This window comes from Harpegnathos saltator, unplaced genomic scaffold (genome assembly GCF_003227715.2).
Source record: "Harpegnathos saltator strain DR-91 unplaced genomic scaffold, Hsal_v8.6 scaffold117, whole genome shotgun sequence".
In the NCBI taxonomy this organism is placed as follows: Eukaryota; Metazoa; Arthropoda; class Insecta; order Hymenoptera; family Formicidae; genus Harpegnathos; species Harpegnathos saltator.
Window position 1 is genome coordinate 422,501 of NW_020229892.1, and position 27,781 is coordinate 450,281.

At 44.0% G+C, this 27,781-nt stretch overlaps 3 protein-coding genes across 5 annotated transcripts; 1 reads left to right on the plus strand and 2 right to left on the minus strand.

Annotated features, from left to right (window-relative positions):
* Positions 1 to 1,480: 1,480 nt before the first annotated feature.
* On the minus strand, positions 1,481 to 4,544 carry Bx42 (Puff-specific protein Bx42). The gene is made up of 8 exons (XM_011156219.3): positions 4,215 to 4,544; positions 3,883 to 4,036; positions 3,529 to 3,696; positions 3,000 to 3,307; positions 2,753 to 2,888; positions 2,389 to 2,647; positions 1,895 to 2,276; positions 1,481 to 1,780 (listed from the first exon to the last, which is right to left on the minus strand). Exons 1-8 carry the CDS (start codon positions 4,226 to 4,228, stop codon positions 1,570 to 1,572), a joined length of 1,632 nt encoding a protein of 543 aa, XP_011154521.1. The 5' UTR covers positions 4,229 to 4,544; the 3' UTR covers positions 1,481 to 1,569.
* A 4,532-nt stretch (positions 4,545 to 9,076) lies between these two features.
* On the plus strand, positions 9,077 to 14,105 carry LOC105190895 (leukocyte receptor cluster member 8 homolog). 2 transcript variants are annotated; one of them, XM_011153905.3, is made up of 7 exons: positions 9,077 to 9,220; positions 9,373 to 9,508; positions 10,207 to 10,682; positions 11,045 to 12,270; positions 12,426 to 12,759; positions 12,871 to 13,078; positions 13,821 to 14,001. In XM_011153905.3, exons 2-7 carry the CDS (start codon positions 9,444 to 9,446, stop codon positions 13,981 to 13,983), a joined length of 2,472 nt encoding a protein of 823 aa, XP_011152207.1. In that variant the 5' UTR covers positions 9,077 to 9,220; positions 9,373 to 9,443; the 3' UTR covers positions 13,984 to 14,001. The 2 variants fall into 2 exon arrangements, with proteins under 2 accessions (XP_011152207.1, XP_011152206.1); XM_011153904.3 differs by having other exon boundaries at positions 9,129 to 9,508; positions 13,821 to 14,105.
* A 1,991-nt stretch (positions 14,106 to 16,096) lies between these two features.
* Pka-R1 (protein kinase, cAMP-dependent, regulatory subunit type 1) lies at positions 16,097 to 27,770 on the minus strand. Of its 2 annotated transcripts, none has more exons than XM_011153902.3 (5): positions 27,360 to 27,770; positions 18,829 to 19,138; positions 18,046 to 18,312; positions 17,698 to 17,901; positions 16,097 to 17,558 (listed from the first exon to the last, which is right to left on the minus strand). In XM_011153902.3, the coding sequence occupies exons 1-5, from the start codon at positions 27,522 to 27,524 to the stop codon at positions 17,386 to 17,388; spliced, it is 1,119 nt and encodes a 372-aa protein (XP_011152204.1). In that variant the 5' UTR covers positions 27,525 to 27,770; the 3' UTR covers positions 16,097 to 17,385. The 2 variants fall into 2 exon arrangements, with proteins under 2 accessions (XP_011152204.1, XP_011152205.1); XM_011153903.3 differs by lacking the exon at positions 27,360 to 27,770 and adding an exon at positions 22,754 to 23,166.
* Between the last annotated feature and the right edge of the window lie 11 nt (positions 27,771 to 27,781).

Genomic DNA, 27,781 nt, shown 5'->3' on the forward strand with positions numbered 1-27,781 from the left:
TTATCGAAAATTCAACGAACGTTTTTCGTGACAATTTTTACGTTTACTTTGCGATTACTTTGAAATTCATAATTATTCGTCGCCGGAAATGTGTGATGCTCAGGCGACGCAGTAGAAATAGCCGCGCGTCTCTTTGTTCTCAACATGTACATTTTATGATCGACACTTACCCGTCCGCCGTAAGCTCGAAGAAAGTCGAGCGTAAAAATGAATTCCTAGTCGCTCGAATATAGAGCACTGCTTCTCATAAAGCGACATCATAAACTGTTTAGCATAATGATCTGTGAAACTGATGCAATTTTTAGCTCGCAGAGAATCTGCGCTCATCTTGTTGTCGCGTACGTAAGAGGAAGAGAGAGAGAGAGAGAGAGAGAGAGAGAGAGAGAGAGAGAGAGGGAGGGAGGGAAGGAGAAATAAAGGGTGAGAGACAGAGAGGGAGAATTTTTGTACAGTAATGTGCACTTATATGCATTTGTGCGTATCGCAGATTAAACTGCTCTATTGTGCATGCTAGTTCTGCATATACGAGTATACGCAAGTGTCATGCACGCAATAACTTAATTTGTATGAAATAGCGTGGATGCGCGTTTCTCTGTCGCGAAGGAATATTCGTTGCATGTATACGCAAACGAGACACTGCCCCCGCAGAGTTGAATGTTGAGTGGCTTATTGTAGTTATCATTTTTTGCTTCAGTTGCTTTTGCCAAAGAGCAATAAAAATGATAACTGTAGAGAGAGAGAGAGAGAGAGAGAGAGAGAGAGAGAGAGCGAGTCGTAAGAGTCGTAAACAGTAGAAAAAGCCACCTTATGTTAGTTTTATGTATCTTTAACGAACTTACGTCCATCGTCTCGTATTGTTCGATATTTTCAAGCTGATACAAGGTATAATTAGAAGCAAAATTCTTGATAATGTGAAATAATAATTAAGATGTGGACGTACGACTGAGTAATAATTTTAACTGTGATTAAATTACACTATCTTTTTTACAAGTTGTGTATTGCTTACAACACTTGAAGCGAAGTGCGAAGTGACAGCATGAGATAATCACAGATAAAGTTGATATTTCATCGTGGAGAGAGATCAATCCGTTACAAATTACATCTTGTTCAGTTTTCTTTTGATTTTACTAAATAACGATAATGATCGATCTAATATTCACGATAGAAAAACGAACCTAAAACCGGGACTATATTTTTATTACTTCCGAACTTATCATAAAATTTGTTGAAAAACAATCGCAGATAAAGAATCAAGCTTTTACATATACCATTCGTCCAGGTTTTTGACAGAAATTTTATTTTATTATAAAGAAATATGCATTACAAGATTATTTTACAAGATTACTTGTATATAAGTCTTGTAGTTTTAATATTTCGGTGTTCAGATGTCACGTATGCAAGGAACGTCTTGCAAGTGACTACAATTAATAGTACGCAATAAAAATAATTCTACAGCGAAATTTCTGAGTGTACACTTGAGTAGGAATTTAGATGGGTTTTATTAAACAAATAATTAATAATAGTAGTGCAGCAATTATATACAATTAAACACTGTATAATGTGAAATACTTAATGTTTCCTTCGCTTTTCGCGATCGTCTCTCTTGTCGCGGTCATCTCTACTGCGCTTTGTTGTCGTCGTGGTCGAGCTGCTGGCGCGTTTGGCCTGCTTCAAGAACTGATCCAAACCGAACGGATCCTCCTCATCTTTCTCGAATTGCACTGGTCCGGAACGCGTGGCCGATCGGTCGGTTCCGCTAAATTCTTTGTCAGGAACAAATCTGAAACGGCGAAAGAATGGTTGGAAATTTTGGCGGTATTATCGGAAACTCGCGATACTCGAATAGAATTTATCCGTAATATCCTGCATGAATATGTAGAGGCAATATTCTTACCTGTTTGTCTTAACCAATTTTTCGAGATCGTCGCCGTAAGTATCTTTATCGATATTCTTGCTAGGACGATAAATGTGCGAAGCGATCGAATTGCTATCTTTCCATGGTTTGTCGTACACGTTGTACTCGTCATCGTGACCGTAACCGCTGTCCATGCCCTTACTAGTGTTGAAAAGACGCTGATCGAACTGCGCTTCTCCAGTATTCGGAATGCTCTTAGCGGGCAAACCAAGCGCAATCTGCTCACTGATATCGCGTTCACGCTCGCGTTGTAGACGAGATCGTTTGTCAGGTGCGGCACGTGCCAGGTTCCGCTCACGAGCGCGATCTTTGTGTCGCTCTTGCCTGAGTTGGTCCCTTTCACGCGACTCCTCGGCTTTCTCTGTAAGAAATGTTTCAGTAAGTCCTCAAGGACCATTTCTTTTGTCAGTTTGATTTAATCTTCCGAAAGATTTCTTTACGCTTTCGTCTTATCGATGATGGATTATACGAACCTAACGCTGTAGCGGATTTCAAGCCAGCGCGCTCTTCTCTGGCTTTTTGTGCAAGTTGTCTCAAATGATCCTCTTTCTTTTCTTTCTCTTTCTGAGCCAGTTTCTTCTCTAACTGCGCTCGCATCTCGACGGCTTCCCGAGCCTTCCTATCGGCGATGTACAAAGCTTCCGCCAACTTGGCGAAATTCTCGTTGATATGAACTTGTTGCAAGCCACGGCCGTCCGCAGCAAGACGCTTGTCCAACGGAATCGTGTAACCCTGAAATTAAACGGTTTTCTTTAAACGTCGGATGAATAAAATATCCGTGCTGTTATTTAACATGTTTCGATAACTTATTCGTGATATTAAGGCCTTTCGAGATACCTTGGCGTTTTTCCAATTACTTATGCATGGCGGTATTTTCCATTCTTTTTGCTCCTTCACCGTCACTTTCCTAGTAGGCGAATGTATAACTGGCGCTGGAGGAGACGGAGGGCCTCTCGGAATTTTTTTGTTAATTCTACAATTGTACACTTTTTTAGATAAATATATCCGATAACTACATCTTGTTGTTCATTAGACTCCGTGCAATTTTTTCAATTTAACCATGCTATACTTTGGCTCTACATACTTAAACTTTGGTGGCTCCAAAGGATCCACTTGAGCCTCCACCATTCTGATCACTCGTTGTTTCGCACCAGAGTTGAATGATTGTCCTTGTTGCGACGGCGTATAGCGAATGTACTGAGCTGGAGCTTGTTTTTCAGCGCATCTTACAGGCATGGCTGCCGCGATTTTTGATCTTGTTATCTTTTCCAAAGCCTTCTTTGTCTTATCCCTGAGTTCATCGGTTTCCTCGTCGGTTGGCCGTTGCAAAGTAGGATCTTCCTCGTTTGTAATTTCCGATGGCAATAAGTCACTTAATTTGCTGTAGACGATCTGTAACAAAATTTAAAGGAAATATTAGGAATAAATGTAGGAAGTCAAAATGTTGTTATGATATAATAGATCAGTCAAAAATTTGGTTCGATCTTTTGCCTTATTTGACAATGTACCATGCCACCTTACGATGGAGGTATATGAACGCTGCCAGGGATTTGATTTTATTAAAAAATCAAATCAAATTTTTATTTGACTTTATAAAAAACAATAAAGTTTACCTTGTCTTTACCATGACCTTGTCTAGCTATCAGATCATACTTTACTTTTCCTTGAGCATCAAGTTGAACTGCTAAGGCGTTGCTTGTAGTTTCCTTGCCTTTCATCCCCATTCCAAGTGGATACTGTGCGACATGAATCTCAGGAAAAGCTCCTCCATCTCCAAAATCCTATGCAAAACAAGGTATGTATTACTTTTCCAGGTAGATACCATAAGTATCATTGTTATTATCATATGTTCTTTTGATTCAGTGTTAGATACTCAACTATGTGCAATCTAATGCAAATGCTAAAGGAAGGATTACACTGAACAAAAGATATAAATTTTTGTTGTACATGACATAATAATTACTAACTTCTGGATTACGTGGCACCCATCCTCGTCGTTGTCCATAAGGTGGAGCAGTGACAACAGCCTTGACCAGTGCTGAGACAGGTCGTTGGCGCAATTTTTGCTCACGTGCTTCATCTTCTCTGTCCCATACTACTTGGGTAGGAGCAGGTAACAAACTAATTACAAGAAGAAATAAAATTATTATTATAAAGGAGTGCCAATTTCATAGTTAGGGTAGCATTCAATTTCCGATGGAAAATATAAGAAACATGTCCCTTAATGTTATTTAACGCTCTGTAGATAAGTATTAATGAAATAATTTGACATATAATAATGTAAACAGTTCTTACATACCTTGTCAAGGACATCGTTGCTCTAATCACTCGATACTAAAGAGTCCTTACGGTAACTTATTTTAGATACAATGGACGCTCAGAAAACACAACCAGAGAGAAGGAGAGGGGTCTGGTTCTGGTTCTGGTTCAATAAATGGCTCTGAGCAGAGCTGTTACATTCTATCTCCTACGCCAGTCAACGAAGTTACGAAAGTAAAAAAAAACAGGGACAACGTGTATGCAGTCCCCACGATCAAAAATATGCGTAATTACTGGAACCACATCCACATCCAACCGCCACGGAAGCGAACAAAAGAAGGAGAGGGGTCATGCGCCACTTTTAGCCAAGCCAGCGTAGAGAACCTCTAGAGGCTTTCTAAAGCCTGCGTCATACTACGGATTAAAGATCAAGGATTGCGGATTGAAGATTGAAATTTGAATCGGAATAAAGTGAATCAAAACCGAAGTTCGTCGATTTGTCGAAATCTAATCTTCAATCCGCAATCCTTGATCTTCAATCCGTAGTGTGACACGGGCTTAAAGCCCGTATCAGACTACTGTAACGTCCCACCATATTAAAATTCCCTATCTTCTCACCAAAACTCACCATACCTTTTCCTACCCAATCAAATCCTTACCTATCATCGACTAATCCAACTGCAACGCCTCCTACAAACACCTCTGCAATCAACAGGTACCTCTGCCATCTTTTATCGTTAATATAATATAATATCATTAATACTCGAAACTATTTACTAAATCATCATCTATCTTCTTCTTTCTCTCTCTTCCTTCTATCTTCTTGCTTCGTTTAGTAAGCGATAGATTATCAAACAACTAAATAACATAAAAATAATCATAAATAGCATATTTTGAAATAAAATTAACATTAACATAGGAAAAGAGAGAATAAGAAAATTTAAGAAATAAATTTAGAGCTAGCTTATAAATTCATTTGTCTCGGGGACTAAGAACGATTTCGTTCGGGCACAGCCGCGCACATATTGGAATGTGTTTATGTTATAGATATCATCGAGTGATAGCTGTCCTACGTACTGCGAACTAAACAAAGACCTGAAACAAAGACTCGAAGAGGAAAATAATTTCCTTTCTTTCTTCTATTTTTCTTCTTTTTAAATGATATTAAATAATTGCCATCATATTTCGCAAATAATTCCTCAAATATTATTGTCAAACCGCCTATCCTAATGTATATGCGCTTTAGAATTGTAAGAGGATCTATTCGTATTATTTAACTTTAACGATTACTACGCCCGAATGAAATAATTCTTTTAAGTTTCCAAATTCTTATATTATACCAAAGGAAATCAATAACAACATTTCTATTTCTTAGTAAAATATAATTTTATTAATAAATCAGCCAACAACGAGACAACTGAATTACCAAACGCTACATATGATTAAGTATAATTTTAATTACTAGATAATAACATTTTTATATTTTTTAACCAATAAATAATGAATGGTGAATTAGGAAAAGACGCTCAATTGATATCCATAGTATCGGGCTTGGGTATAAAAAGGGCTTGGCCCTTCGCGCGCAGGCAATCTCTCGGCAGTCTCTAGGCAGTCTCTCGTCAGTCTCTAAGCAGTCTCTCGTTAGTCTCTAAGCAGTCTCTTGTTAGTCTCCAATTAGCCATCAGACAATCTTTCGCTGAGCCTCTTGTTAACCGATTACCAAAGGGTCTTGAGCCTGGAATCAAAAGGTCGGTATTAAAGATTATTGTTCTTGGGACTCCGTCTGCAAATGCTAAGACGCTTGTTAAGATGTAAAATCCAAATCATTAAAGGTCGAACGAGCCTCTTTTCCTCATAATGATACTATAGAGAATCATTGCTATTACTTGAATAAATATTGAGCCAGCTATTAACTACATTAAATTTAGTGTATGAATTTTTAAATTTAACAATATAGAGTAATTTCATAATATATATATATATATATATGTGTGTACAGATTTCTTTACCTCTCTTCCCTCTTATCATCTTCAATCTTTTTCCAGAATGCCGTGCTTGAACCACGAACACCATTCGCCTTTTTATTCTTCAAACTTAACCACGTCCCTTCCATCTACTCTATTATAGATATTGTTAAAATAAATATTACCTAAAAATCTCTCATGCCGAAAAGAACAAGAAGAGCCGGACGGCGGATTCAATTTAGACGTCTGTTGAAAAGTTATTATAATCCAGGCACGCTCGACCTGGCTGTTTTCAAAACAGATCCATCTAAATCTTCGGTCCCGAGAATAAAATCTGAAATAAAGGGAAATATATTTGAAGTTAAATTCAACACTAGCGAGAATACTATTATTTTTAAACCTAACAGTAACCCACCTCCAAAGGAAACAGATTCAAATAATAAGGATCTGGACAAGAATAGCGCTGATTCGAAGTAAACCAAACAAATCTAGACATCGCATGTTCTATGCTTGTCCAGGACGTAACACTACGGATTGGAATTGAGTATTGGATTGAAATTTAACCAATCAGGGTTAAGTTTACTATATTTGAGATTATTTTCTTTTTTTCAATTGGTCAAATCTCAATCCAATCTCAATCCCAATCCATAGTCTTATACGGGCTTAAGGCCGTGTTCCAAAATTCACTGCCAAAAATTGAAAACATATAGTTTATGTCACGCGAACTATAACTTTTCTGCGCTGGCAGTGAATTTTGGAACACGGCTTAAGCCAGCGAAGTGCGAAGCGCTCTTTGTACAACCGTGCGCATGAACTAACGACGCGAGTGTCCACAATACTTTAAAGACCGGTCCAGAATAGGTTGCAAACACCCAGTTGCGAGTTGCGAAGGATGGAGCAACTACTAGTTGCAAAGTGCTATTTCTGGTTATAAGAGACAGTTGCGATTGCCGATTGCCATCGCCAAGAAGTTAAAAGTTGGGCAACTCTCTTTTAGCAACCGCAATTTCGGTCTTACGACCGAAAATAACACTTTGTAATTAATAGTTGCCATTCTTTGCAACTCGCAACTGGGTGTTGCAACCACAGATGTCTATACTATACTAGATTGCTAACTTCGATCTTTGACCTATATAAGAGCTGTGTCCCGCCTATTTTCCGGTTCGGCCATGAAGACCGCCAAAACATGGCGGCGGTGTGTGTTTGTAGTGCGTACGTGAGTATCCGATGCGTGTGTAGTAGTGCTGTACTGTAAGTATGTGATACCTGATGTGTCTACACTGATGTGTCGTATCTACTGCTATTTATATTAGTAAAACTGCAAAAATATAAACGAGATAATGCCAAGTACATGTTGCATTGTTAATTGCAATAATACGAATAAAAAAGGATATCACTTATTTAAGTAAGTAGAATACATTTATATATAATAAATGTTCGAGGTTTGTAATATGTGAGGGTTATCTTGCAATTAAACATTGTTAATATTATTAATATTATGTTAATATTATTAATATTATTAATATTAGAATGTATTCACTTACAAAAACAACGAAAGATAGAAATCCTGCAAGTAACAGACACAAATTTACAAAATTAATATTATTTAATAACACATAAGTTGCATTTTATTCTTTATATGTATGTAAAAAATATTAATACAAATACTTTGACATATTTTGAACTGTATATATTCAATTTAATTTTAACCTTTACCAAACACTTAGATTAGCAACACCTTATTAATACACACATCTTTAAATGATATTCTTTCTTGTTCGTATTTTTGAAATTTACAATACTTATTCGGCATTATCTCGTTTGTAGATTTGCAGTTTTACTAACATAAATAGTAGTAAACACATCAGGTGTCACATACGCACTACCATGCACTACTACATACGCATCGGGTATTCACATACACACTACAAACACACACCGCCGCCATGCTTGGCGGTCTTCATGGCCGAACCGGAAAATGAGCGGGACACAGCTCTTTTGAGAAGTTAGCAATCTAGTATAGTATAGATATCTGTGGTTGCAACCTTCTTCTGGACCGGGCTTAAGCCCGGCGAAGAATGCGAAGGACTGCCACTACATACAGGTTTTAGTCCTGGTCTACAATATGTGATTTAAGCTTTAAGCTATAAGAAATTAACCAACGGCAGTCGATTATTTTTCTCACATTCAACTGTAATTGTTTAATTTCTTATAGTTTAAAGCTTAAATCACCTATTGTGGACCAGGGCTTACCGTCGATACCTGAAAATGGATGTAGCGTTGTAGTTCCCCTCTCAAAATGGATGCAAATAGTTCTTTCTCAGTGTGGAAAGTCGGTGTTGCCGAAAACGCCGTGTTGGCCGCTCTCAAGTCCCTCTCTGATAAAAATATTAATAAACTAAAGCTAAAACCAAGTTTGTAAACAAAAATTGTAGGTGGCTGTGAACGCCCAAGCGTGATCAATTACGGAACTTTTAAAGCCTAGCAATCTTGTAACTAAGGCCGGTATTCATAGTCGGATCTTATATTTAAGACCGTCTCAAATTCATCTTCAAATGCTATACAAATTATTTCATTCCCAGGTAGCAGACTAACGTCAAATGACGTACTAATAACGTCTTAATGACGTTAGCTAACGTCATTAAGACGTCATTAGTACATCATTTGACGTCAGTCTGCTACCAGGGTTGGCTACGAAATATCTGAAAATGAACTTGACGCGGTCTTAAATATAAAACCTGACTATAAATACCGGCCTTAAACTAAAGTTTCCGAAATCAATTTCGGAACAGACTTTAGACTTAAGGCGTCACTGTTATTTATTGATTCTTATTGGAGCACGTTTGATACATATGTCGTCATACGACCAATGAGCGCTTTACATTACATCATCTTGGGGTAAAATGTAACCAATGAAATGTTTCTGTACTTAGCTCTGGATCCTTCTTCAATCCGCTCTTCCGTCCATTTTCCATCGCAGTTTATTCGCGTTTACGCCACGTAATGTGTTTTGCGCGTTGCTAGACTCGTATAATGCGTAGAGATTGTTGATCGAGAAAACGAGATTGTAGAAACGATCTTTGTGAGTTTCGTTCGTTGTTTTAGCTTACACGTGAAAGCACGCTGTACGGCCGTGCTTGCGGTAATTCAGCAGCGCAATCGCGGGTGACTTGTCAGTCACGAGCGGCCATTTTGTAAGCGATTCTGATTCTTTTTGATTCCACGCTATGTCAGAGGCCGAGGCGTTGTCGCAGAAAAAGCAGCAGCCGTTTCATCCGCAGCAACAGCAACTAGGAGCAGGCCCGATGGCGAATATGGCATGGCAATACCCGTCTCCGAACAATATGCACATGTTTCCTCCGTACGGCGGGTGAGTCGTCGCGTTCAACGAATCTTGTTAATAGGATTCTCCGACGGATGTTCGTATTTTATCTTTACTTCATTTCTCTCGTACAGTTTACTTTCGTAAAGAAAACTGTTCATAAATAATTAATATTGCATACAAGTACGTAAGCATGTGTCGATAAGATTCTGTTATCGGTTTTACATTCTTGATTAAATGATCAACAAAAGCTCTCTCTACAGGACTCATTCCTAGATTACTCGTTAGCCTTCTACCGCAGACGCCATTACACCATTTTGACCATTTCGTCGATACATGAGCTCGATGTCAATCATTAGGCGCATAATGCTGTGAATTTTTAATATACAAGTTTGCACCATTTTAATATGGTGTATAAACATATTATGTTTTAGAATGATTCAACATTGTATAGAGGCATTAATTATATCTAAAGAACATTTGGTTGCGAAAGAGCTGTGCTGTTTCTTGTAAATTGAAATGGCAGACATATTTTTTATTAAGTTTAAATATTTTTTTTTTATTTTTACTTAAATTTGGAGTTAAGAATATTTACTTATATATCTGACATGTTTGTTTATTTGTTGTAAAGTTTGGAATATTTCTAAAATTAAAAAGACATATATTTGCACCTGTTATTACTATCAATATTTCTAATATAACATCAAATAATTTATAATTTTAGCGATCTTTTATTTTCTTTGCAGACACATGTATGGTCCTGGTTATCAAGGTGTACCACACCAAGGACAGGTGTTTAATTATTATCAAACGATGATGCCAGGATACGGTCAGCCTTTTAATCCACAGCAGATGCAGCAGCATCAACATCAACATCAGCAGCAGCAGCAGCACCAACATCAGCAGCAGCAGCAGCAACAACAGCAGCAGCAGCAGCAGCAGCAGCAGCAACAACAACAACAGCAGCAGCAGCAGCAGCAACAGCAGCAGAATAACAACCAATCAAAGCAACAGTTACACCAGCAACCTCCTATACCTGGGACCCCGATGGCTCTAGATGATGAATCTGATCTTCCTCCATTGCCACCTGGTCCACCACCAGCACTTCAGTCGACTCAGCAGCAGAATAATCATATACAGCAGCCGATGCCTTTCCAAGGAATGATGTATAATTCATACTCTGCTTATGGCAATTGGAACATGCACAATGATCCCTCTTCTCGTAAGTATTGTCTGTATTCTTTTATAAGAAATAAAGACACAGAGGAATTGACACAAAGCTACACTTACAATTGAGAGATTGAGCACATTTCTGAAATGTTCTAGAAGTTTAGTCTTGTTTCAACAATCAATAAATTACCATCAAACATTTTTCATAATTTAGTTAAATTAATTTTATGATTATATATTGTTAAAGCAAAAGTAAAGATTTTGGAGCATCTTATAATGCTCTGTCGCACCTGTCATTTGATTTCGATGTAATCCGTGGGAATTTCTAGCATTCTTTATTTCTTAACATCATCATTTAAAGTGGCTTCAGTAAGGAAATAGAAGTCTTAATGTGTCGTCTTCTTTCATTTACAGAGTACAATGGGCAGATACGTTTCAATTTACCGAATAAGAAAACCGGCCTCGGGTACACGCCGTCCGGCAATAGCGGCGCCGCGAAGAAAAAGCGTAAGCGGAACAAAAATTTAGCAGCTCAATTCAACAATAGCTTTCAGGGGAACAACGTGACAAACGGATCTTTTATACCAATGCCTACTACGAAGCCGGCGGAACTACCGCCGCTGCCGCCCGTGAAATGCGAGGTGGCGGCAGCTCCACCGCCGCCTAGCGAGGAGCCGCCAGATATCACACCACCTGATACTTCCACTCCAGCGGTACCCGTGAAAGTGACTCCCAACATCGGTACACTGCCTGCCGCCACCCCTTCTATAACAGCTACTACTCCTAGCCCGGTGGGTGACTGGCCCGATAGTCTAAAAAACTACGTGAATCGATGTTACGAGAAATGTAAGACGTCGTTCGACAAGGATCAGGTTGAGATCATATTGAAGGGCAAGATTACACGTGCTGCGAATGACGGCTCGCTCTGGGTAAAGGACTGGGACCAAGAGCAATTGCCGCTTCTCCACAGCGAGCGGATGACTCTGCAAATCGCGAAGCCGCCGCTAAAGATGCTGCCAATTCCTGTGGGGAACCCATTAGTGAACGCACAGGGAGGCCTGCGCAAGCCCGGCCTTTCCACCTCACTCGGGGCTCGGCTTGGCGCGCGTCTCTCTGTGACGCACAGCAGGCGATCGAGGTCGCGGTCGAGGTCTAGATCGAGGTCGAGGTCAAGATCCAAATCGAGGTCGCGATCCCGCTCACGTTCTCGCTCACGTTCGCGCTCGCGTTCGCGTTCGCGCTCCAGATCGACCCGTTCGCGTACACGTAGCCCGCCTGTTCGTCGATACCGACGGAGCACTTCCTCGTCGTCGAATCTTAGCGATCGGGAACACGACTACAAGGTGTTGAAAATGAAAAAGTCCGCGCGCAACAAGGCCAATCACGGCGGCAAGAAGACGAAGAAGACTAAGCAGGCTAAGTCACATTTCTATAGCGAGTTTGGTTTAACTACAGGCAACGCCGACGAGCTAGGCTCCAAGGAGAAGCTGCAGCAGCGCGCCGCCAGATTTAACAACGGCATCTCCCGGACGATCGGCAGCAGCGTTATTAGAGACGATTCGGCGGATTTCGACTTCACTGGACTCCACATCGTCGGCACGTGCAAGGATCTTGAAAAGCCTTATCTGCGCCTTACTTCGGTACGTGAAATTTTATTTCAGTTTCGACTTGTTGTTGTAACTTGTAGATCGAAGGAGGGCTGTTATATTTTTAAATTTTCAACTTTGGACAAAATTAACTGCTGAATTCATATATCTAATACTCACGTTTTCTCTCGTGCTCGATGTTATTACAGGCTCCCGCTCCTTCTGCAGTTCGACCGGTAAGTGTACTTCAAAATTCTTTGGCCCATGTCAAGAAACGTTGGCTAGCCGAGCAGGACTACAGATACGCTTGCGATCAACTGAAATCCATCCGGCAAGATCTTACCGTCCAAGGTATTAGGGACGCATTTACTGTGCACGTGTATGAAACCCATGCCCGTGTAGCTTTAGAACGCGGTGATCACGAAGAGTTCAACCAGTGTCAAACGCAGCTGAAAATGCTATATCAGGATCTCGGCGGCGAGAACCGATGCGAATTCATCGCGTATCGGATACTTTACTACATCTTCACCAAGAATACTCAAGGTTGGTAGCGAATGGAAATTTGCAATACGAAAAAATCTATACCTCTTAGAGCCCAATTTTGTGAAAAAATTTTGAAATCTTTCCGATAACGATGATATTGTTTGCTTTCAGATTTAACGACTATTTTAGCAGCGCTCACACCAGAAGACAAGGTCGACAAATACATACAGCATGCATTAAAAATACGCTCGGCGTGGTGGCTGGGCAATTTCCATGCTTTCTTCAAATTGTACAGGCAGACGACGCAAATGTCCACCTTCCTGATGGACTGGTTTATTGCAAGAGAGCGGAAGATGGCATTGAAATTTATGATAAAGTCGTATGTATTAAAATTATCTATTATTATTTTCACAATATTTTTCGAATATGTGCATAATTTGTTTCTCTTGAAATGTGCAGCTTTATATTTATATTTGTTTCTCGCAGCAATTCTTCAAGTTGGCCGAACATAATTATTAATAATATTGGGTTCGGTTTTTAATCGTTGACTTTGATTTTGTTTTCTTCATTTTCTGTAATTTAATTTCCACAAATTTATATTTCCCGTGGTATATATATTTTTTTAATTCCAAATATAAGTTTTTGAAAAATATTTAGTTTTATTTAGTAAATAATTTTTGACTCGTATTTGTGCTCGTAAGTATTCGATCAAAATTGGCACGATTGGTGCAATTTCTTCGGCATTTATTTTATGAGAGGAAGTGAAAATTCTTTCGTGTGAATTTTATTATAATTTATTGGAAGGTGTATATACAATCGGAAAAATGCATCTAAATTTAATCGGCGCTGCCTCACGGGATTAGTCTGATTTTTTTTTTAACATTTAGTTAAGTGCACACAGTTTAATTGCCATGCTTTAACAAATAATTTCCAATGGGGGAAATCTGAATCATGTGTTATAACTATGCAGATTTCTGTTACAGGACATCGTAGCCGAAAGTTTTTATATCATTGTTAAATGCATTTCTCTTTGTGTTCCATATATGTACAAGTACTTACCACCCCAATTACTTATCGTCTACGAGGATTGCCTAATCGTTTGCGTTTCTTCTACTGTTTAGCTACAGGCAAAATTTGGCGGTTCATTTCGTCGTAGCGGAATTGGCCTTTGAGTCTTCGGACAAGTTTTATGAATTTGTCAGTGAGTTCGGCTTGGTTTACGCCGATCTCGCTCGACAGCTAATCGACTGCAAGGCGAGCAGTGCTAATCTAGGTGGTTGGTAGATGGCTGCGCCGCTCTACTCTACCTTTCCCCCCGTGTGACGGAAGATTAACGTAACGCGAATGAGAAGGTCGCACGCTCCAACCATACGCGTGTGTGCACGCACACGTGAAAAAAAAAAAAAGAGAAACGAGAGCACTCTTCAACAACGCGCGTTCTATGTGTATATGCATATGTTCCTCTACGTACGTGGCTCGTGTACGGCGCATATGCATATATATACGTGCGTAGATAGACGTAAATACTTCGTTCCGCTGGTACGAGCATTTCTGTCAATTTCTCTCGCTCCCGGAAACCTCACATGTGCCGATTCCGCTTTGCATATGATCGTCATCGTCCTAGGGCGCATCTCTCGCAACGCCCCGGACGCCAAAAATGCTCGAGGTCGGAATTTCGACTACGGTTCTGGCTGCGAGTTCGATCAATTTGTACATAATATTCCTTCGTTCGGTCCCCTGCACGCATCTTGTACATACATAAGATCGCAAGAGGAATAGATGAATTCTGCGTAAAAGGGGCCCTATTGTACAAAAAATATCAGGATGGGCCATTTCCGCGTTCATCCGGCACTACCTCAATGAAAAAGAGTTTGTCCTTCCCGAAACATAAGAAGTTATTCTCTACGACTCCGGGGATCGGATTTATGCGAATCATCATGCAGCCACGGTGTTCGAGAAATGAGAAACACTTCCCGTTTGTTCTCAGTTCGAAGCACCGAATCGTCGTTTCAATTCTTTCCGATCATTGTAGTGTCACCCACAACTGCACACGCAACTGCACTTTTACCGCCAGGTGTATCTATGATCGATTTTTTGAGTTTCTTTTAACCGCTTTATATGGACAAAAGATGTAGCCGCCTCACGAATCCTCGGGTTGAGCCGCAACGGAGAGGAAAGACGAAAAGACAAAGCATCCTCTTTACGAAGAAGAGTATCTTTCCAAGAGGATATTTCTGTTCTACACAGTCGCACTTGAATTTTACGGGAGAAGAAAAACATCATGACCGCCCATGCTTCTTGCATTCGTGGAGGACGAATCGATCGGATCAGTCGGGATTGATAGGAACGAGTGCCACTTTTTGAAGAAAACCGATTTCGAAGAAAATCGGATTTTAAATGAAGAAAAAGGAGGATGTGTGTGTGTGTGTGTATGTGTGTGTATGTATGTGTGTGTATGAGAGAGAAAGAGAGAAAGCGAAAGAATAGGAATGTCGACAAGACATCGCCGGTTCGTGTCGCGACATCGTACTTCGTGGACTAGCAATTTTTAATTAAATGAAATTCCTGCGTAGCAAAGAAAAGGTCGTGGTGTCGACGGTAAACGTGCAAGACCGAAGATCGAGTGGGTGGCCGTCGTTACTGCGCACCTCCGTGCATAGTGTGATACGCGTCGTCTTCGTTATCGGTTCTCTCCCTACGTCCCTATCGTCGGATAACTTAATAGTTGTATGATCAATCCGAATCGTCATCAGTGAGAAGAGACTCATTCGCTTAACGCGAGACGACGACACTCTCGACAAGTGCCGGAGAGTCGTTCTCATTTTTTTTTTCTCGTTTCGATTTTTCGAGCGGTCGTGAAACGTCGTCTCGCTTTTGTCAATGCGCGTAGAATGCATGCGTAATTCTACGGATCCGTGATTTTACGGACTTGGCAAAAAAAGAAAGGGGAAGATCCATGATTGTACGATAATACTTATTGGGATATGATGTTGTGCATAATAAATTATTTAATTTTCTGACGTTGTACCATTTTTGTTGCGTCGTACTATATAAATCTAGCGCACTCTTACAGGAGATATAGATTGCGACTCGTTTCTTTCACTTCGTACCCCGCCTCGACGATGCTACGCCGGTGTAATTAAATATATACGCTTTCGATCGGCTGGCTGCTTGTTTTCTTTTCCTCTACGTTCCTACGTGTTCATAAATCGCGACTGACGCGCTTTCGCACCAGCCGCCACGCAATAATTATACACCGATTTACTATATCGGTTTCGATAAAATAATTTAAATATTAAATAATTTAACAATCCATGATATATGTATATATAACACAGAACGTTTAAAATATTCATATATATATATATGTATATATATATATATATATATATATATATATATTTATAACAATAAACGAAAGCGTCACTTTCATCGTCGGTTTTCTCATCGTTAGACAATACTTAAGGCTCCCAGCTCGTCGCTGCAGCCACATCGGATTGCGTCGGAAGCGAAAAATCACGCGTGTGATTTCCTCTCGTAGTGTACACGGTGTCCTTTAACATGGCAATAATGCCCAAGCTGATTCAAAATGCAGCGAAGATCTTTCTCCTTCGACTTCCGAATGAACAACTGTAAGTCTCGATTGACCATCGTAAGTTTGACGTATATTATTATTAAAGACTACATGAAAAATCTTCGGCGCATTTTCTTGGCCTGTTTTGCCGGATAATTCGTTCTATGAGCGAGGATGGTCATTAGGATTTTTCGCTTCCGACGTTATAGGAGCCTCGACAGCTTTCAAACGACACAACATGACTCGATACGGGCTCAGTCTCCTCGCACGATGACGCGAGTGTGACTGTTTTGCTCTCTTCGAGCCCGAAACTGCTGGATCACAGTCTCGGTGTTCGGACGCGAATCGAAACACCACATCGGTACATCATCAGCTTCGCTCAAAGACCTCTACGTTACACTCAGGACCTACAACAACGTGCCATTAACCGGATTAGCCCGTTAGCGCCCGGTATTCTCGGCTGGAGAGAATGTTCCGACGGGTTCCTGAACCTGCTGGAACCCGTTCTCGTAACATTCTGCCCGTGTGTCCGACGACAGCTTGCCGTCGCGCATACACCGCTCGGTATCATTGGGCTGAGACATCTAAGCGGGAGTGGATTTTGCGAAAACTGCGTTCCCCCAATCGCTAGATCGAAAGGTTCGGACGTTAACGGGTCGGTATACTTGTCGTGCACGCGACAATTCGCACGTAGAAACGTGTTCGCGCGGAAGAGATCAACGTCGACGTACTCGCGTGCACGGATCGGCGTCGAGTCGCGAACTACATAGTGCGTAAATAGCCTTACGGTAATAATATTAACAGCGTCTCTCTAATGATACCGTTTTGTGTATATGTATGTGTGTATATGTGTCTGTATGCATGTGTACATTGTCTATATGTTTTCTTCGTATGGTACGTTATGTATGTGTACACATTATTGATAGCTGACGTAATACATTAATTCACTTAAATATTAATCAAATAAAAAAAGTGTTAACTATGTTAACGGCGAAATAACGTAGCCCCCGGTACAAACGAAGTTGGGGATGATCCGGCAGCGCTGACCGCGATGAAGGGGGACAGACCAGATGGTTCGAGGAAAGGAAGGAAATAGGAGAGACAGTGTTCGCTTACACGGAGAGAGACACGAAGCTGTTATACTGGGTGATGTTGCGTTTGAGGATGTCGGCGCATGGGCCTAAGACCCGTTCGAACCGTGCCCGGTCCAATTTCACGCACTTTAACGGGCCCCTAGCCACCACCGTCGCTGCTCGGGGCCTGTCCAACAGTAGCGCTATTTCTCCTGCGTCAAATAAAATAAAAAGAATTCTCATTATTAACATAGACTTTCCATTTTAGATACGGTGCTTAAGCTTCATCGCGCATGTTGCACAATTTGTGAAGCATGAATTTTTGTTGCGAAGCGCACGACTTTGTCTCACCGAAGTAGTCAGACGGCCCTAAGCGGCCGACCTCCGCCGGTTCGTCCCCTTCCGAGCGTTGCTGAAGGACCACCGCGGTTCCCTCGACGATTATATAAAAGTCTTCGCCTGGTTCGCCTTGTCGGACTATCGTCTCGCCGTCGTCGAACGCCACTGGTTCCAGAGCATCCGCCACCGTGAGTCTCTCCCATTTGTCCAAGGACTCTGCGAGAACAAGCATTGGTTACGATTTCCTCTTGCATGGGCATATTTATCTCTATGTAACGCTTTTAGATATCTCAAGAGAGAAAGAGATGTATAATATGACGTTTTGTAGTAATGAAACTCCCGAGCGAAGAACAAACTCACCCAAAATCGAGACCCTGGAGAGAAACTCCTCGTACATTTTCCGCTTCCTTATAGTGGAACCCATGAGAATCCTGCGGTAGGAGTCCCTGTCGATGCCCCAAAGCTTCACGTCGGTCTTCGCTCTGACGGTTGCCGCACGCGGAGTACCGTAGATTAACGCGAGCTCGCCGAAACTGCCGCCCTCGCCGATCGTCGTCGCCAGCTCGCCGTTGACGAAGATCTCGACCTCGCCTTGGTCGATCACGTAGAAATTGTCACCCTCGTCACCTGGAGGAACACGCGACTTGCTCAGTATCATCGGCGTTTAACACGCGCTCGAGTACGGTAATGAACGTGTCCGCAATTTCACAGCTCTTAGCCCTTTGCAATCCTATGTCGAGCTTACCACGACATCGCATTTCGCTCCTAACGATTCTATAAAACAACTTTTTACTCGTTAATAATGTCTAATTGCGTTGCTGTACATTTATTCTTTAAATCTTGAAATGTTGAAATTGTCGATTCTTTTCAAATGCTGTACGATTTAAACGTCTAAATTAAATTGTAATGTTGTGATAGTTCAGTATTAAAATATTGAAACGAACGTAAACTACTGTAAATAAATATATATGGGATATTGTAGATGATAATCTGGGGAGCAAATTACTTTCCGCAGATCGGTCGAGAAGAGAAGCCGTGGACAATTTAGACCGCAAAGGGTTAAGAATTCACGAGTCGGCCGCCTCAATCAGAAGGGAGACTTCGCGAGGCTAAGATCGATTGTCGTCGCGCGTGTACAATTACCTTGACGAATGATCGCCTCGCCGGGCAAGAACGTCACGGGGAACATCGCGTCGAATATGTCGGAGCGCTCGTTCTCGTCCAAGTGCGCGAACAACACGTTCTTGGCGATGGCCTTGCTCAAAGCGGCCATAGTCTTGTAGTCTTTCGGCACGACCTTCTTCACGTAACTAGTCGCGTCCTCCTCGGAGACCGGCTCCGCCGAGATGCCGCCGCGTCGCCGCGGCACTTGCGGGCCCTGCTGACCCGCGGGCATGTCCTCCGTGTCCTCTGGACTCGTGGCGATCTGCTGCTTGGCATCGTGAGCTTGTTCCTGCATACAAAAATAAAGCTACCTTAATCCTTGCTGAACAATCGCGAGCATCAAAGTCCCGTTGAGTCTTTGCCGTCCCGTTTCACACTTCTCTGTGTTTGACTCGAGGAGACATCGGTGTTCGTCGCGTCCTCGTCCCAGTATAAATGTAATAAATGTCTACGCGGAATATTCGCGAGTAGAAGAGAAAAAAAGAAACGATATACGCATCGTAAATACGATGAATAGTTTCTAGAAGCATTAGAAAAAAATTTAATGAAGGATCAAGCTGAATCAGCAGTCGATCGAGTAACAATCTACGAGACGTATTATGTAATAAGTTTAGACTCGACTGTATACAGGGTGTTATAGAACCGAGACTAACGTGTCGCCGTGTGCATCGTGTATTATTACTCGGTCTCGTATCAAAGTGCCGCGAGCCGCAGCGAGCGTGGAACGTCACGAGATGCTATTCGCTATTCCTGTTACGATCGCGGTCATTGCATCCGGCATATATTAGCCTAATTAATCCAATTCGTGCAGGCTCTAATCAGTAGAAGAGCTTCCCTTCGCGAAGTTGCGTCAGCAAAAACGGAGAGAGAGAGAGAGAGAGAGAGAGAGAGAGAGAGAGAGAGAGAGAGAGAGAGAAAATGGTGATTTCTAATTGATAGAACTCCGATCGATTTCCCAAACGGCGATGTTTCCACAAGAGAATCGGCTACCAATTCGGCCGGTATAAATTATGTAAAACTTCATCTAGGCAGCACGGAGCGCATGACGAAACAGCACGTTCGTCGTTAGCGCGCGTTTTAATAATTGTCGCGCACGATCGCGAGGCATTTTTAACTGTCGCATTATTTCACGTTCGGTCGCATCGTCTTTCATATTCGTTCTCATATTGCCGAGGCGTATTTTTAGTCGCGCGCGAGCGTGCGAGTGAGCGAGCGGGAGCGCCGAAAAATTAATTGCGGAAAGTTATCGCTGTCACGCGTGTGTGACGTCGCTAACGTCACGAGAATCAGAGCGTCGCTCTGATGTACGTAACGCGTGGTTGCGAACGTGTTAAGGTCACCGCGTTGCTCCACACATACACAAAACGCACACATGTACGTACTCCAGTTTCGTCGTCGGCCGTAGGTCGTGATTGTTCGGCAGGAAAAAAAGAAGAGGAGGCACGAAAATTAATAATTCATTAGGCACGAGCGCGCGCCTCCGCCGCGCCGAGGACTCGAAAACTCCGGCGCGCTTCGTGCACATTCTTATCATAAAATTACCGTTAAAATTATAAATTATATAGATGAAATCTCACACGTACATACACACACAGATCGCGTCGTGGTCTCATACGAACGATGTACATCGCCGAGACGAGAGGTGAGCGAATAATGCCATAGGTCAGTTGGCGTTTTCACGCACGAACGCGCCGTTCTCTCTTCTCCTCGTGGTGGCGACGACGCTGGCCGTCGTGGTCGGACGTCGCCACACTTCCAACGGGAATCACCGCGATTCGCATTTCCCCCTTTTAATCAGCCCGCGATGCATATGCTAATGCGCCCGCCGCATGCCGCTATCGCGAGTATTGGACTGCAAATTAATGCGGGAGAGAAAAGGGAAAGGGAGAACCTTTCTTCTCCTCCTCCTCTTCCTTCGAATAAAGACCGAATTCCCGAGGACGAATTCGAGACTTACGGGGACGCTCGCGGCGAACTCCGCTCTCTTCTTCGACAACATTCTCATCCGCGAAAATCATTCAACGGACGACGCATAAGTAGGAAAAATTGAATCAACGCAGTAATGAACGAACCGAATGCGTTTTTGATGGGGAAAAGGAATCTTTCATTCTCAGGAAGGAAATTTGACTCTAACAACCGGAAATTCCGTTTCCTTCAGCCAGAACGCGCTCTCGGCTCGTTCATCGTTACGTTCATCCAAATGATCTTGTTTCTCCGTGTGGATGAGTTTGTACTTTTGAGTACTTTTGAAATTTGAGCACTAAATTGTCTCGAAAAGTTGTACTCATAATTTCGCGCGAGACGCCCTGTATGTGAGATGTCGTGCTAGATTCCGCTCAAAGTCGATGGAATCAACGAAGACGTGCGCTCTTATACAATCCCTGGTCAATCGTGATATACAGCTGCCGACTGCGAGCCACAAGTGCTTCACGCACACGTGCACATGTGCGCACGTACGCACGTACGCACACATATACGCACGTCCACACATCCTTGAATACACTCGTGACATATGAGGGAATCTTATGTATCGCTTGTGAATCCTCATCTCGGCGCGAGTGTCTTTCAAGTTGAGGCCTCTTTTAATACGCGACATGCGATTCACGAGCAGCGCGAGCAACACAGCGACACAAAATACCGTCGATGGAGCCATACGTATTCATGCTTTTATTTTCGTGGACAAACGATTCGCAATTCGAACTGTTATATTGTGTCGAGCAGAGGTGATCCTCGAATCATACGCGTTGCCTATTCGACGAGTGTTTTACGAACACATCGATTTTCCTTTCTTTCTCTCTCTCTCTCTCTCTCTCTCTCTCTCTCTCTCTCTCTCTCTCTCTCTGCCCCTCTCTTTCTCTCTTTTCCTCTTTGCCTCCTCTTTCCAAAGTGTTTTCCGCAATTTTTGCTCTCCTCTTTCCGCGATCTTCTATTCGAGGAGATTCAGCATGAAAGGATTGTAAATAACACATCTTTGCTTTATTTACTCGAAGAATTACTTTTCGCGGGAAGACTCTTTACATCGAGGACAAAAGAGGTATTGTGAGGAAGCTACGACTGTTACTTGCGGGATATTAAACGAGAATGTATCAACTGTCTTATTTAATTTCGGATAGCTGAAAGTAACTTTCTCTGACATTTGCATAGTTTTATATCCGCGATTTCTTTATGGCAGGTCTTAGTCTCTAGAAGTTTGAACACGATGATCTCCGCGGGATTCATCGCGGTGCGAGATCGCAAATAATTCTTGGCACAAAATAATAAGATTCCGTTGGACGAAATCCATGCCAGAAATCGGGAGGATGAGCGGTGAAAAATATGAAAACTTCGCCGACCGAGGCGCACGGTCGAGTCCGGCCGATTTAGAGCCGCGTTCGCGGTGGATTAATCACGTAACCTTCCCGTGAGTCCGAAAAAACGAAAAGTCCACGTTCCTCGCGAAGCAAAATCGTCAGTCCCGATTCGCACGAAATTGTACGGAGAAAGAAAATGGATTCGATTAATGTGAACAAATCGAGGACGTTTTGCTCGAAGGAAACAGAACTTCCGCTTGTTGAAACCAAATTCGCTTTACGAGAACCAGAAATTCCCACGACCGAAACATGCTTTCGATCTGTTCATTGTCACGTTCATTCAATCGATCTTTTTTCTCCGAGCGCGAACATTTATTTTGCTTCACTCGACGAGCGCGAGCGCATTATGCTCCGTGACGTAACATCCTTCGCCAGATCTTACGTCGAACAAAAGAGAGAGAGAGAGAGAGAGAGGAAGACACTACGAGACACGTGATCAAATTAAAACACTAAACTCTTCACTGACTTGATCAAGGTGATCTCCTTCCGGGATCAATTGTACGCGCGCGTAACTTCAACGACGACGCTCGGCCTCTCGCTCTTCCCCCTCATACCTCGTTCATTGTTTTTCCTGGATCCTCCTTGATCTTGCTTAATCCTTCTCGTTTCGCGTCTTCCTCTCACTGTCTCCGTTTTCCACCTCTCCTCGTCTTCTATTTTCCGCGAGTGTAAGCCAACACCTGAGAATCGGCCGCCTTTCACGGCAGCGTGTCGCAGGTCGGCGATCGCACGAATCCTCGCGAACGTGAACGCAAAAAGGAGACCGTCGTCTCGCACTCGCAATCCCGCGATCTTCGTCGTCCCGGCTCGTCTCCACGGCCTCGCGTCTCCTTCTCCCACTCGTTTCGCGATTTTATAAGGCCTCGGACAGAATCCAATTAGAAGTCGGAGGCGATCTAACGCGCGCGCGACTTCGCCGTCGGCGCGACAGCGTCGGTACACTCACTACTGCTCGTCCGCTCGCTCGTGCCGCCGTCGCCGCCGCCTGCACCGCCGCTGCCACCGCCACCATCATCGCCGCCTCCACCGCCTCCGGACTCGTCGCTGTGCGGAGGATGGATAGATATGCCGAGATGCTGCCTCGTGGTCGTGGTCGGTAAGTAAGGTCTTCCGCTCGCATTTACGCGCGCCGACGACGACGGCAGATCGATTCGCCAAGGCAGAATTTTTCCAGGACCCGTGTTTCGGCTCTCCATGACGAGAAATTCGCAGCGTGGGTCACGCAGAAGACGATACTCCAGGGACCAGCCGGGTATCGCATGAGCCTGTGCTCGCTCAACAGACTCGTTTCGGGAGAGTATTGAGTCGCAGTGTTAAAATTTAATATCTCGTTGCCCCATTTTCTTTTTTCTTTTTTTCTTTTTTTTTTTTTGATTAAACTGACGAAATGTTTTTCCTTCCAGGTTTCGCGCAATGCTGCCTCGGTGCAATTGTCGAACTGCAAGATCCGTGTTGCTGGACCATGTCCGGACAGAGCATCGATCCGTGATGACGGCGTTCTTCAAGGCCCTCCGGCTTGTAAAAGTACGAGATTGGTAACAAAGACGAAGGACACATACTTCGGTAGACGGTACTTCGCTTATCAACCTAGTGCCGTTCTCGTAAGCACTTGCTGTCGGTGGAGAGACTCAATTAACGAGGATTTTGTCGCTGGAGGTTGCGACCTTCAGCTTTTTTTCATCAAACTGACATACCGCTTTTTTCAGGTGTCGCGACAGGTTTTTTTGACGTACAATTTTGCCCCGACGCAATCGCCGAATTACAAATCCGCGATGTTGGAGGCACGTCGGAAGGGAGCATCGATTTAAATGTCCCATTTCGAGTGTGTCATCGTGCAACATTGCGAGCCCCGATGGTAGCAGTATTGGAGCTCAGGATATGATAGCTCCGGGCGTCAAAATGCCAGCGTTATTCTACCGCGACAACATCGAGGGAGAAGATCGACGTCGAGACGACAGGAAGAACGATGAAGGCGGTGGCGACGGCTGGATTCATTCGGTCGCGGCTTTCCACATTTTTGCGGAATGCTTTTAACACGCGGCCATTCTCGCGCTCGTTCGCTTTCTCTCTCTCTCTCTCTCTCTCTCTCTCTCTCCTCTCTCTCTCTCTCTCTCTCTCTCTCTCTCTCTCTCTCTCTCCCCCTCTTTCTCGGCTAAGGTTGCGCCTCGTTATATTTCGAGCGTGCTCTATGTTTAGATCAGCTACCCCTATATATCGCGCTCTCTTTCTCGCACTTCCTTACACACTTCATACACACAACACACAGACACACACACACACACACACACACACATGTGCGCGCGCGCGTGCGACTCCAAGCTCCCTCAACCCCCCTTTGTGTCATTCCCTCCTCGTTGCTCGCCCTTTTTCTCTTTCCTTTCCTTCCTTCTTGCTTTTCCGCGCTCTCCGTCTCACCGTGCCCTTTCTTAAAACCGAACACAGTAAGATGGAAGGAGCTCTGCAAGCGGGCAAATATCGGCGAAAAATTTATGCGGTTATTTCAGAGTAAACATCATCTACGGAACGACGCGCCATTATCATGTGTATTTTCAATAACGGACTTCTCCCCCGAACGTCGAGCTCGCGTTCGATCCTGCGTTCGCCAGCGAGCAATTTCTGCGTTACACAGCGACGAAATTTCATTCTCTAATTCCGGATGGATATTGCTCGGGCGGATTTCTAATTCGAGGATCCATTACGCGAATGTGCGTGCGTCGCGTTGCAAGTCGCTCGTTCGTTCGTCCCTCTTGTACGCCCCTCCCCCCTTCCCTTCCCTCCAATCCTATTTTTATATTTTACGTATTCTCGACTTCCACATTTCGCGTTCACACGCTCTCGTCTGCACGCTCGCGGGCGCGTTTATCATTCTCCTTCGTAGGCAGCGTATCTCTTCGCTGTTTGTGTTCTCTCCAGCGAGATTTCTATTCTGGAATAGAATCTCTCGTGTCGTCTTCGTCTAACGTACGCAGCCGCCACCCTATCCTTTCCCTCCTTCGTCATTCTCTCCTACGCGCTGTTTTTGTCATCTACACCGCACACAAGCACGAAAGGCAAACACGCGAACCCGGCGATCCGCGCCCGCCGTCCCGCGTGTCTCTCTGCCGCTCCTCCAGGTACCGTCAATATAGCGCGACGCTACTATCGCGTTGTACCGCGTTTCTGCATTGTCACACCGCGCGACGCTGCACGCGAGGGTAGGAATACCCATCGGACAGGCACCCTCGCGCGACCTTAAATCTCGCCCACATTATACGAACAAGACCATCGCTCTTGACTAAGGTTGAGATAAAGGATGATCCTGTTTTTCTGTGGAAGAAAGAAAACTAGGTCGGGGGAAAGAAAGAGAGAGAACAGGGGGATAAAGCTGGGATATATTCATAAATCTACATACTTCCTTTCATAAAACGACTGTGTGGGAGCATGTCCTTCGCCTTCCGTGTCGAACATTCGGGATCGCTATCGCGGACGACCTGGCGGTGTCGGGTTCGGCGGCGCCGTGTTTCCAGTCGCCGACGATCGCTTTACGTCAGCGGTGTGTCAAGCGTCGCTTATTTTTGGCGGTCGTTTCTTCCCCACGAGGGAACGAGCATGCTCTCGCGCGCGCGTCGATTCTGCTCGTTCTTTCAACGGGCGAGCTTTGATTTCCGCATGTTATACACACACGAAGTCGCAGACTCGTGTGGGTGGGTGATGCCGTTGACGGTGGTAGTGGCGACGGCGGCGACTCGAGGCTGGCCTCGCGGCGCGTTGCCTCGAGCACGAACGCCGCGATAATTACCGCCGTAACGTACGCGAAATGGGAAAGGTAACAACAGCAGCGAAAGGTCTCGGGGATCCGCGGAAACCGAATCGGGGGCTCACGGCATTGAGCACCGGCACCGGCACTTCGGGAAACGTCACTGCGCTTGATTGATAGAACGTCCATCCCCTGCCCGCGAGCTTCCGTGAACTTTCGGCCGCGAATACGTCTCGCGGGATATCAAGCATTAATCGGATGGGATCGGATATATTCCGAAGATCGCTCTCCTCTCTCGTTCTGCCCCTTCTCCTCCGTCGACTCGTGCGATAAACAAAATTCCGCATATCGCGACCTTTGAACGGTCTTGAAAAATGCATGACGCGACTTGTACATGAGCGTGGTAACAGCAAGAGTGTTTATTTGCAGCTTCCACGTGTCATTATTAACAACACACGTGGGGGATGTTTTCAGAGAGCAAGAGGAAAAGAAGGGGAGAGAGGGAGTGAGAGAGTAGCAATTAAACTCTCTTATCAATAGCTCGATTTAAAGAAACACGTCGGTACATTAGGCACCAGAGAGACCGTATGAGCAAACGGTAGCGATGGCAGCACTGGCCGTGTGCAGGTTGTAAATTACCAGCATTATCGCTAGTCGTTAAATCGGTGCCGTTTGATACGTCGATCCGTCGTACGCAGCGATAAGCATTCTTGATGAAATATTGACTCGTCGTACCATTTATTGAAAAATCCTCGAGCTCTGCTCAGGCCTGTGTTTGTCATTCGCGATTGTTATCCATGACGTCGGGAGATAACACGCGACACTCGCACGTCGGGTTACAATGTTTACCGAAGCGCGAGATGCAGTCGCGATAATGACATTCCTATGAAATGCATTCAACCAGCGAGTCCTACGGCATATAAAACTCGAGATAAGGAATATAAGGCACGTATAAGCTTAGAAGAATGTGTGTACACATATATACACCACCATAACCGTATATTATAGTGACGCGTTCTCCTCAGGTTGTGAATGCGAAATTAGAATGAATTTCAGGGGGACATGCGGATACGTTCCTGCAGGACTCTCCGAGAAGGAGAGAGGCATCCTCGGTAACCCAGGACGCCTGGTCGTCCTGTCGGAGTCCTGCTGCTCGAGGAACGTCATGTCACGCGAGTATCGACGCAGCCACTAGACTACGATAACGTTGACGTTGGCGTTACCGCGTCGTCGCGATTTCACTGGGAAATCGACGAGACGCGCAGCGAGGATCACGGAGTCAGCCGAGAGTGTGAGAATCGCGAGCACGTCGCGGAGGATCCTTCGGTCAGGTTAATTGGACGCGATCGCAGGTAAGAGAGAAAGAGAGAGAGAGAGAGAGAGAGAGAAAGAGAAAGAGAGAGGTTGGCGTTTCGCGCACTCACCCTTTCCAGCTTCTGGAAGTACTCCCGAAGGAAAGAGATCGGATTCTCGGGCCGACCCACACACAGTTGCACTATACAGTCTTTCAGGACTTGTTGAATATTGTGTCTCTGCACGTATTCCTCGCACTCGCGTAAGCTCTGTTCCTCCTCGAGATTCGCCGCCATATTGATAATGCACAGCGCGCCGCTTTATCGGCGATACGTGTGTGCGGCCGCGACTCTGCTCTACGACGCAGCGGGAGCGCGCGACCCTGGCTGGTTGGCTGGCTCGTTCTCGCTCTTCCGCCTGAGCACGACCTGTTTCTCTGGAAACGGTGAGTCGACTAAGATTCTGATTCTGATATTACCGAAGGAGACAGGGAGAAAACGCGATCCTCTCACAGCCGCCAGACGATCGACGCGATGGACGCGCGGCGATCGGC